At 33.1% G+C, this 12,500-nt stretch overlaps 1 protein-coding gene across 1 annotated transcript; it reads left to right on the plus strand.

Moving 5' to 3' along the window:
- The first annotated feature begins 1,869 nt into the window (after positions 1–1,869).
- LOC137634496 (creatinase-like) lies at positions 1,870–11,258 on the plus strand. The gene is made up of 7 exons (XM_068366923.1): positions 1,870–1,984; positions 5,127–5,242; positions 6,724–6,951; positions 7,817–7,964; positions 8,743–8,860; positions 9,263–9,507; positions 11,056–11,258. Exons 1-7 carry the CDS (start codon positions 1,870–1,872, stop codon positions 11,256–11,258), a joined length of 1,173 nt encoding a protein of 390 aa, XP_068223024.1.
- Positions 11,259–12,500: the final 1,242 nt, after the last annotated feature.

Raw genomic sequence — 12,500 nt, forward strand, 5'->3', positions numbered from 1 at the left:
AATTGATATATTCTATTGAACAACTTTTAACAACGTATAAATAATTGACCTTGGATTGATTTTACCTATTCATGTTGAAATTGTTCGTTAATATTATCGCCAGTCAACTTGAACCATGAAAGAAAATTGATTAGTAAGCTGGTTTTCAAGGTTTTCTTCGAATCTCCCACATATAGTAAAGAGCAAATGTCTGGCTATATACAGGTCGGTGTGTGCACAGACACACACAACACACACACACACACACACACACACACACACACACATACACACACACACACACACACACATATATATATATATATATATATATATATATATATATATATATATATATATATATATATATATATATATATATACGGTCACGGACAGCGAGAGGAGGTATAACTAATTGGTGTCTCCCAGTCCCTAGGGAAGGTGGAAGAAGGAGTAGTCATACCTTGTCGAGATGAGTTGTAGTTAGGAGAGGGGCGAGGGAACGGGAAGGGTTGATTATGTGTGTGCGTGCATATCTATCTAAATAATTAACGTCAATTTTGACGGGTCACATACACTAGTATGTAAGTAAAGGACTAGATGAGAATTAAATTTATGTCGCATTACGATAAGCCAAGTTGAAAAGATCTCTAATCGCCTTAGGAAAAATGTTCTAAAATTAAACTGATAATGAACGCGCAATCTCAGCGCTTTTGTCGTTCAATTGAACAATACTAGGCAGGCAGTTAATTCTAGTAGCCAGGCCTTCTCCATCATGAGGCTCCATACTACACAGTATTCGAAAAGTTTTATTCCAACTATAACCAAGTTGTGGAATGATCTTCTTAATCGGTTAGTTGAATCAGTAGAACTTAAAAAGTTCAAAGTTGCAGCAAATGTTTTTATGTTGATCAGGCTGACATAAGTCTTTTTATAGTTTGTATATGACATATCTGTTTTGACGTTGTTACTGTTTTTGGAATGATTTATTGTTAATTTATTCTCATCATTTATTTATTTCCTTTCCTTATTGGGCTATTTTTCCCGGTTGGAGCCCTTAGGCTTATAGCATCTTGTTTTTCCAACTAGGGTTGTAGCTTGGCTAATAATAATAATAATAATAATAATAATAATGTAAGTGTTCGATTACAAATGTCATGAGTCGAGTGAAAATGAAGGCAGAACGATAAACACAGGTCTAATTATTGAGACCTTGGATACACTTCCTTCCACAAATGAATAAGAAATTATTGTTCGTAATTACCTATAATGATTAATTAATTATTTTACTGTAACTGTCAAGTTTTTGTAAAATAATAACGTTTCAAAAATATAAAAAAATATGTACGTCTGTCTGTGTCAATAATATGATGGAAAAAAAGGCTTTCCCGTTTGTCTCTACTTCTGTTTGTCTCAAAAATTGCTATCTTTTACTATGAATATCATGCTTTTATAAAATGATGTTTCAAAAATATGTCTGTCTGTCTCAAAAATTGCTATCTATTACTATAAATATCATGCTTTTATAAATTAGTGTTTCAAAAAATATGTGTCTCAAAAAAATGCTATCTTTTACAATAAATATCATGTTTTTATAAAATAATGTTTAAAAAATATGTCTGTCTGTCTCTAATATGCTATCTTTTACTATAAATACCATGCTTTTATAAAATAATGTTTCAAAATATGTCTGTCTCAAAAAATAGCATCTTTCACTGAAAATATGTTTTCGTAAAATAATGCTTAAAATCATAATGGATAAAGGTCTGTCTGTCAAATAAATCTACCCAAAACCGATGGATGAAAATATTCCATTTTATGAACAACTTTATAAGCAAATCCAATCCTTGCAAGTTATCAAAAGCATCTCCACTCAAACAGGTTCCAAGCATGTTCAGCGCTGGCGAGATTGATGGACGAATAACGAGACTTCGAAATTACATGGAAGAAGAGAAACTTGTCGCCTGTTTGTTCACTTCCATTCATAATATCAATTATTACACAGGTAGGAGAGAGAGAGAGAGAGAGAGAGAGAGAGAGAGAGAGAGAGAGAGAGAGAGAGAGAGAGAGAGAGAGAGAGAGAGAGAGAGAGAATTTCAAATGGACTCTAAAACGTTACAAGAGCATGATAGTATGAAATTCTATTCCGGGAATATATAATTTAAAAGCGCTTTACATGCAACAACCAATATGAGAATTATAAGAGTTAATACTCAAGTCAATGATTATTGGAGGAATAGAAATAATCTCCCCTATATAATAAAGACCAAGCATCTGGATATATATATATATATATATATATATATATATATATATATATGTATATATATATATAAATATAAATATATGTATATATATGTATATGTATATGTATATGTATATACATATATATATACATATATATATATATATATATACATATTATATATATATATATATATATATATATATATATAATATATATATATATATACTCAAGTCAATGATTATTGGAGGAATAGAAATAATCTCCCCTATATAATAAAGACCAAGCATCTGGATATATATATATATATATATATATATATATATGTATATATATATAAATATAAATATATGTATATATATGTATATGTATATGTATATGTATATACATATATATATACATATATATATATACATATTATATATATATATATATATATATAAATATATATATATATATATATATATATATATATATATATATATATATATATCTTTCCGGTCACGCTCAGCTCTCTCCGTCCCTCGGGTAAGGGGGAGAAGAATAATCATACCCTGATGAGCTGGGTGGGGGCGTGAGAGCATATTAAAAATTTATCGTAATTATTGACGGGTCGCGTACCCCATTCTTGTAATAATTACATTACAAACAATTCTTTGAATTGAGATGATGATGGGAAACAATCATGAAGTAGTCAGTCTTCTGAAAAAACGCTTCAATTATCATCGGCCAAATATAAACTACACTTGAAATTATTATTAATTTTACTCTTAATCTTCAAAAAGAATTATCAACCTTGAACAATTAATCACCGACACTATTAATTCTGTCAAAATATTCGAACCCTTCAACACCCAGCAACTTAGAATGACTGTTCGTATCAGCAAGTTTGTAACCCTGATGATTTAAAATGATTTCAGCGTCTGTTCTTTATGGTCGTTGCTATGCTGATAAGATAAGAGAGATTGGTAAAAGAAAATAAATGTTTTTATGTATTTTTTTATAGTTATTACACCTACTTCATTGCAAAAAGTATTGTTTATGTAGGATGTGATTGATTGAATTACCCACTTAACATCGATTTGTTTAAATTTACAGAAATCTAGAAAGCTTAATATCTATTTTGTATTCATCGTAATTTACTTTACGAGTCACGCTTGATATCGAAGGATAAATTGACGATATAGAATAATTCTGACATACGAAAATTGATCAATCTGTCAAACTAAATTAGCAATAATATGATGAAGACCTGAAAATGAAAAATATATGAAAATAACTCGCTGGAAAACGTATTTACATTTCATTTAAATAACATATGTATGACTTTAAAGATTTGAATCAACATGGCCACTGCTAAAAAAAAAACCATGATTTTAATCGGAAATTCTCCGTAAAAATATTCAATTCTCAGCCGTATTTCAGTAAAATACAGGCGACCGTAATTGTTACCCTAGTTTGTTATTATCTTTTTACGGGTTGGTGAACGTAATATCACTCCTTTACGTTGATATATCCGTTTTCAGAACGGTAAATGCCTGGCAACATTCATTACAGGATTTTTACCGTTTTTTTTTTTTTTTTTTTTTTTTTTGCAGCAAATTTTTAACAGTGCTATTACGGGCTGCCAGAGCAAAAACCCATGTTAAACATAAGCAATCGTAATTAGGTTTGTAATTTTTCTACTCAACAATAAATTGTACCTCTGAAGGAAATTATGAGTCGTTTACATGGGAGCTTACTGAACTGTTTGTATATTTTATCTTAGGATAAAGCAAATATACACTGTTAAAATTTGCATTAAAAAACGATAAATGCCAGGCAACATTTATTTAAGGATTTTTACCGTTTAAAAAAAAAGATATATTGACGTAAAGGAGTGATATTACGGTCACCAATCCGTAAAAGTTAATAATAAAGTAATGTAAAATTATGGTCGCCAATAGTTTACTGAAATACGACTAAGAACAGTTTATTGTTACGGAGAATTGCCGATTTAAATTACTGTTTTTAACAGTGTATGTATCGACAAACTTTTAAAATTATACTCTTGGAAACGTTGCAATTGCATAAGTTTCATCTCATGAGTTTATGGATGTTACATGATATGCCTGGATGTGTCCAAACAAGATTATTCATGATAACGTCCTTGACTGGTGAACGCCAGACTGGGGTTCCGAGTCTCGCTCAAACTCGCTAGTTCCTTTGGTCGCAGCAACTTCACCATCCTTGTGAGCTAAGGATGTGGGGTTTGGGGGAGCCTATAGGTCAACTTGCTGAGTCATCAGCAGCCATTGCCGAGCCCTCTGGGTCCTAGCTTGGGTGGAGAAGGGGCTTGGGCGCTGATCATATGTATATATGGTCAGTCTCTAGGGCATTGTCCTGCTTGATAGGACAATGTCACTGTCCCTTGCCTCTGCCATTCATGAGCGGCCTTTAAACCTTAAACTATTTAAAAGATAAGCCCCTGGCGAAGTTCTAATTCATTAGATTTTTATGTTGATTCGGAGCCATATTCGGTATCATTAACACGAACTACCCTAATGAGTAGTTTTTAATAATGCAAAACGAGGCTTCATGCACAATGGCTTTAAATGTCTGCCAATAATAGAGGTTATCATCATCATCTTCTCCTACGCATATTGACGCAAAGGGCCTCGGTCAGATTTCACCAGTCGTCTCTATCTTGAGCTTTTAAATCAATACTTCTCCATCCATCATCTCCCACTTCACGCTTCATAGTCATCAGCCATGTAGGCCTGGCTCGTCCAACTCTTCTAGTGCCTTGTGGAGCCCACCTGAAAGTTTGGTTAACTAATCTCTCTTGGGGAGTGCGAAGGGCATACCCAAACCCCAATAACACTATATATATTTAGAAAACAATGAATTTCGTTTCTTTCAGGAGGTTTTGTTTATTATGCCTTTGGTAGACGTTACGGCCTTTTAGTTACCCCGGAAAAACATGTCACAATATCTTCCCTTGTTGATTTTGGGCAGCCATGGAGAAGGTCACCCTATGTGAGTAATTTTCATACATATTGTATATATTCTTTTTCAATTGACCAATGAAAACGCACGAAGATCACTTTTGCATGTGCATATATATATTTTTAAATGATCAGTGAAAACGCACGAAAGTAGAAAATTGGAGACACCTAACACAATGCTATATCTTGGAATGCATTCGAAGCTCCAAAAAATAAACTTAGACGAAGGAAGTGAAAATGAAATGTGAAAATTAAGAACTTAAAATGGGTAACAACTTATACAAGGTTTATAAGTTTTTTTTCACAGCCGCTCAGCACATTGTCTTTGAAGAGTACCCAGACTGATCAAGGTAAAGAGTTCTAGCAGACGGTTTAGTGACTGTAAGAACTGCACTTTCTTATAAACTATCTAGAACTATCTTGAACAATCCTTGGATTCCTAATGATAACACTTGCAGAAAAATAAAGTGGCTGTAAGCATATTGTATTTGACACACCGACTTTCATTTACCTGTACTAAATTCAAGAAATATTTGATAACTTTTAAATATGAATTACTACTATAATATCGCAGAAATTAATATACGTTGTGTAGAGATTTCGTAGTAATTTAGATGTAACAAAGCTTTAGAAATAAATATCTAAGTTGGAATGATGTCATTCTGAGCAACCACACGCAAGCAAGTATATTATTCCAAAGAGCGAATCAATGTAAGTGGCATTATCTAAAATACTCCAAAGATTTCTGAAATTCATAAATGCTGCATTCTAGTATTCATTCAAACCTCGAAAATATTTCACTTTCAGGATAAATTTCCAGAGTTACTGACATAGTTATTTAGAACTGAAGAAATGAAACAATAATAATTCATTAATCTCTCCTTTATAAGGACTTCACTAGTTTGTTCATATTGAAAAAGTTGAGATCATACTGGATTTAGGTTCCAAGAGTAAGTTGAGACCTGACTTTCTGATTTGAAGAAGACGTCTCAATAGAAAATATAATTTTCTTGCTAAAGAGAAATCATAAAAAAACAACACATTTAAAACCCCTATTATAGATCCCTTACCGATTCAAGAGGTCACAGGTAGAAAAGAGCAAAGTCCTTGCATTTCTCCTATTGTCTTTACTTCAGCCAATATTTATAATATATGACATGATCCAATGTACCTATAACGTAACTTTATCTTAATCAAATTGACTTGTGATATAAGAAATCTAAATGGTTAGTGTTTTACAGTACACTTTCTGTGAAAATCCTTAAGCAATATATTTACTTTTGAATCATGAAGAAAATTATCTTCATCCCGAGGTAGAGAAAATCCAGATATTAGGAGTATAATATATGGCTTATATGAATGTGAAAAACACGTCTAAATGTGCAAAATTTATCATATATATATATATATATATATATATATATATAAATATATATATATATATATATATATATATATATATATATATATATATATATATATATATATATATATATATATATTCTTTTCCAGGATAACATCGTCTACACTGACTGGGAGAAAGATAATTATTTCAAAGCCGTAGTCGAGGAACTCGGGGATACTGGAGGAGCTATAGGCATCGAGTCTGACCACATGACCTTAGAAACCTCACAGAAGCTGAAGGATCATCTACCGAAGTCAAACGAACTCAAGGATATTAGCTATGCCACTATGAGTATGAGAATGATCAAAAGCAAAGAGGAAATCGGCGTGATTAAGGTAAAGATGTCAAAAAAAAAAAAAAAAAAAAAAATATATATATATATATATATATATATATTATATATATATATATTATATATATATGTATATATATATTATATATATATTATAGATATATATATATATTATAGATATATATATATATATATATATATATATATATATATATATATATATATATTTAAATTTGAGAGCAAACCTACTATAGCACAACCTTCATATCATCTAATATTTCAAAAGAGGTGCGTAAAAGAATGTGATATTTAATTTTACTTAGAAATTATGAAATCTAAATCCATTCTCTACCAGAAAATTTCAGTTTTTATTTTTTTTAGAGGAAATATTCCCAATTACTTTCCGTGTAGTCATCCAATTACCATCATTATTATTCATATCATTGTTATCAATTCATTTTTAATAAAATAACGAGCCAAGCTTCTACCCTGGTTTCAAAATGAACGACAGATGTAAATCACAATCAATAAATGAAAATAAAACATAAAAAAGAAAAATAAGTTATGGAGATAAAACTAATAAAACTATGTCTCTGAAGTTTAAATTTCAACTTCCTGATTAAGAAAATACTTCTACAATTTTCTGAGAGCTGTAACAAAAGTTTTGGAAAACTGAGTGGAATTAGACCCTAAAATCATTAATCACTAAAATACAGAAGTAAATAATAATTTATAAATAAAAAGAAAACAAGTAAAATGAATTATGAAGACAATACTATACTATGTCCCTCAAGCTTTAATTTCAACTTCATGATTCAGAAAATCTTTCTAAAAAATTTTTAGAAAACTGACTGGAACTGGACATCTCACCATTCATAATTCTAACCATGAAATCCTAATCCCTCCAGAAAATCTCTACTATAGCGGATGCTGGAGGTTGGGCATGTGTGGACGCAATGGACGAGAATGTGCCCGAATATGAAGTGGCACATGAGGCAACTCATGCAATGGTCAAACGCATTCCAAGTGAATTTCCACACAGCGATCTCAGAGATGGTATGGATTTGATGTGTTGTGATGTATTCTGAGTGGGGATACCTTAACGTGGTGAAAGCCATTGTGTATCGTCATGATCAGCAAAGCTGTATACAAGTCAGGGCCAGCCATATTAGGATGGATATGATGTGTTGTGATGTGTTCTGAGTGGAGATACTTTAACGTGGTGAAAGGGTTTGTGTGTCGCCATGATCAGCAAAGGTGTACTAGTCTGGGCCACCTATACAAGATTGGTTTGCTGTAAGCGATCAGACGAAAATCTCCCACTATCACCAATCTGCACTGGCCAGCATGGTAATGAAAACTGGCTAAACCACAGACATGAATTGACAAGTCTGAGGCATTTTTTCCTGAAGTGGACTAAAAACGGCAACATTTATTGTTGTTGGTGCTGATATTACAATATTCCCTAGCCAGAATAATCAGTGATATGTAAACAAACAAGATAATGAAGTTTCAGAAAGAGTATATACAAAACCCTAACTCATATTTGCCTTATTAATTGTTAAGATATAAAATATATTGATTACGTTAGCAATACAAGAACCTTTCTTTCAGCATGGGCAACGAACCATGCTTTTTAGCCGAAGATATTTATGACAGTGAAACAAACAAGAAAATGATCAATTACTGAAATAACATTTACGGAATACCAACTCATATCGTCAATTTTAGGCAGGATGCCAGAAAACCTCAACACAATCAATCAATCAATCCTTTTCAATTATTAAACTATATGAATAGTGAATAAAGATTTAATACAACCTGTTTCTTCCAGCATGGGTGTGGGTACAATCAGGAATTATAAACTCCGATGGAGCTCATAACTCACTGACATCCCGGAGGATTCAGAAGGGAGACATTGTCGTCATAAATTGTTTTCCTATGCCTCAAGGGTTAGTAGGATTCACTTCACATTGCCAATAGGGATATACATATCCTATGCGGTCTATTTTGATTTTGCATACTATAGTACATCAAATATTGTTAGTTTATGGCAAAATATTATTGTGCAAGATGGGAGTGCCTTGCATTGTACAGGATTTCAGCTAGAATTCATAATATACTTAATTATGTACTATAATGTCACCCACTAAACTAATTTCACAAAGGGCATTTATTAATGAAAAGGTTTTAAGCTAAATATACTTTGCATACCAATTATAAATAACATTTCTCAACAAAAGTACACGAGTTTCTCATGCTTCAAACTTTCGCTGACCTGTACAAATACAAAATTTACATACTTTTAACTTGAAAAAGCCCTTACAGAAAATGATAAACACTATTTATTACAGATACTACTCAGCATTAGAGAGAACTCTGTTCTTTGACCATTGTAACGACGACCAGCTCAAAATCTGGGAGGCTAACGTGGCTGTTCACATGAAAGGACTTGAACTTGTAAAGCCTGGCGTGAAATGCAGCGATGTTGCTAACGAATTAAACGAACTGCTTGCGCAGTCTGACCTGCTTAAGTATCGGACTTTTGGATACGGACATTCTTTCGGAGTGCTTTGTCATTACTACGGACGCGAAGCAGGTAATCTTTCATTTTAGATTCTTCTTCACCCATGGGGTTAACTACCGCACTGTAATTGATCTGTAGCTACTTTGTTCTTGGTGAGAGAAGAGACTTCTTTACCCAAGGGGTTAACTACCGCACTGTAATTGTTCTGTCTACTTTGCCCTTGGTGAGAGTAGAAGAGACTCTTTAGCTAAGTAAGAAGCTTTTCTAGGAGGACACTCCAAAATCAAACTATTGTTCTCTAGTCTTCGGTAGTGCCATAGCCTCTGTACCATGGTCTTCCACTGTCTTGGGTTAGAGTTCTCTTGCTTGAGGGTACACTCGGGCACACTACTCTATCTAATTTCTGTTCCACTTGTTTTGTTTAAGGTTTTATAGTTTATATAGGAAACATTTATTTTACAGTTACTGTTCTTAAAATATTTAATTTTTCCTTGTTTCCTTTCCTCACGGGGCTATTTTCCCTGTTGGGGCCCCTGGGCTTATAGTATCCTGCTTTTCCAATTAAAGTTGTAGCTTACCAAGTAATAATAATAATAATAATAATAATAATAATAAATATTTCGAAATCCCTCTAAGTATTACGGACTATGTTGCTTGAGGAATACTATTCTTGTGCATGAAAAAGTATTCTAGAAAAATAGCATTATTTTCCTGTTAATGAATCTTTTTTCATTGATTAATAAGTAAATTATTCTGAAATAATCAAGACTTTTTTTCTAAATTCTGTGGAATGTTTAGCCTTACTAAGGCTAATTAATTGGATAAGATAAAACAGAAATATCTGTTATACGTAGTAGAAGAAAAAACTGTTAAGCTGGGAAGAGAGTGTCTGTACTCTTGCAAGTAGGAGTACATATTTCTTTAGATGATTTAATAAGTACGAAAAGAAATGTTCAAGTTTTTGACATGACCCGAAACTCCAAACAAAGAAGATATCTCGAAAAACCTTTGACAGTTTATGTAACAAATATCGAATTTATCATCCTTCAATAGCTTCATCAAAAGACATTTGCTACTATGGTTTTTTTATACTATCCTATAATATCTACTAGATTTAGTAGATTTGAGAACAAAGCCCTCAGAGGGATATTGGGAGTTAAGTTGCAGGACAGGATTAGAAATGAAACTATGAGAGAGATTAACCGACTGCCATATGTGGAGGAGATCATGGTGAGGGGTAGATGGAGATGGTTTGGGCATGCTCTTCGCACTCCCCACGAGAGATTAGTTCACCAAACGTTCAGCTGGGCTTCACAAGGCACTAGAAGAGTTGGAAGACCCAAGCCTACAGCGCTGAGGCCTATGAATCGCAAAGTACATGATGAATGGAAAGTATTGAATTAAAAGTCAAGATAGAGACGACTGGTAATATCTAACCGAGGCCCTTTGCGTCAATAGGCACAGGAGATGATGATGATACTTGAACAGTAAATTCCTGAAAAACCATTACGAATTATTATTGTAATATGTCAACAACAAAAATCATGTTTTTAGCCTACTTATAAGAAAAAAAAATAAAAAAAAATCATTGTTAATAGAGTTTATTTCACAATTTTTCAGGGCTGGAATTACGAGAGGACGTTCACACCGTACTGCAACCTGGAATGGTTTTGTCCATGGAACTGATGTTAATGATTCCAGAGGGTCAGCCAGGTGCTGGAGGTTACAGGGAACATGACGTGCTGGTCATCAACGATGGCGGGTCGGTAGATAACATAACAGGCTTCCTCTTAGGTCCTGAGCACAACATCATCAAGAAGTAAAAACCCATATTATGTTTTGCCTCATTTCTATTCCCTTTTTAAATAAAATGATTTATAATACAAAAATAGTTTTTGGCTATATGTATAACCGCATTTGATATGTAGATGTATTATTCTGAACTTGAAGGAAATAAGAGTTGTGGTGGCTTATAGGAAACTCCCCTACCTGGGGTTCAACTCCCGCTCAAGCTCGATAGTTTTTTGTAGTGTCTGCAATCTCACCATCCTTGTGAGCTAAAGATGGGGGTTTCGGAAGTTTATATATCTACCTGCTGAGACACTAACAGCCATTGCCTGGTCCTCCCTGATCCTCGCTTGGATGGAGAGGAGTCTTGGGAGCTGATATTATAATTATTATTATCATTACTAGCTAAGCTGCAACCGTAGTTGGAAAAGCAGAATGCTATAAACCCATGTCTGTATGGTCAGTCTTTAGGGCAACATCTTGCTAATCAAGGCTATGTCACTGTCATTGCCTCTGTCATTCATGAGCGGTCTTTAAATCTTTACGTGTCTCATTGATTTGCATACCGAAAAAGAACTATGTATCCTCATAGGTACACGATTTTTCTTTTATAACTAAATGAATAAAAAAGTGGGATTGGAAAATAATCAAACCGATTATAGCAGACGAAGGATATCATTTTTGAAGAGATTTTTATCCAGTCAGATTTAACAGAACAACAGATGAAGTTTCTGATTTGCTATAGCACCATTTGCAAATCTATAATTATGGTTGATTCTAGTGTAACTTGCTGCCTGATTCACAATTTTATATTCTTTACCGAGCTATCTATTTCGGTAATCGCCATCAAGTGGATATCACCGAGGTTATTGGTGACATCTCAAGTCCTTAAGTATTACTGATAGCACCAGGTACAATGATATTATCTAAATTAATCTTTCTGGGGGGGGGGGTAGTAAACAAACCTGTGGTTACTATGGCCAGAATCGTCTATCTTTGTTGTAAGAAGCTTTACCAATATCGTCCCCATAAAAGAGCTAAGTCCCGATTGGCTGGCGATGGTTTCACAACATTGGCCCATTTGTAAATTTTATCTCCTATCAGTTTCACTAAGTCATCAATGGTTACTCTACCACGTTGAAATAAATGTCTTATTGCTTACCCACAAGAATATATTATCTAAAGAAATGATAAACTAAATCCCTAGGTCTAGAAGTGATATAAATAAAGATGAGTCAATTATCTAGGGAGAATTGAGCCCTGTTGATATTGATCAC

Source organism: Palaemon carinicauda, chromosome 44, assembly GCF_036898095.1.
Source record: "Palaemon carinicauda isolate YSFRI2023 chromosome 44, ASM3689809v2, whole genome shotgun sequence".
NCBI lineage: Eukaryota > Metazoa > Arthropoda > Malacostraca > Decapoda > Palaemonidae > Palaemon > Palaemon carinicauda.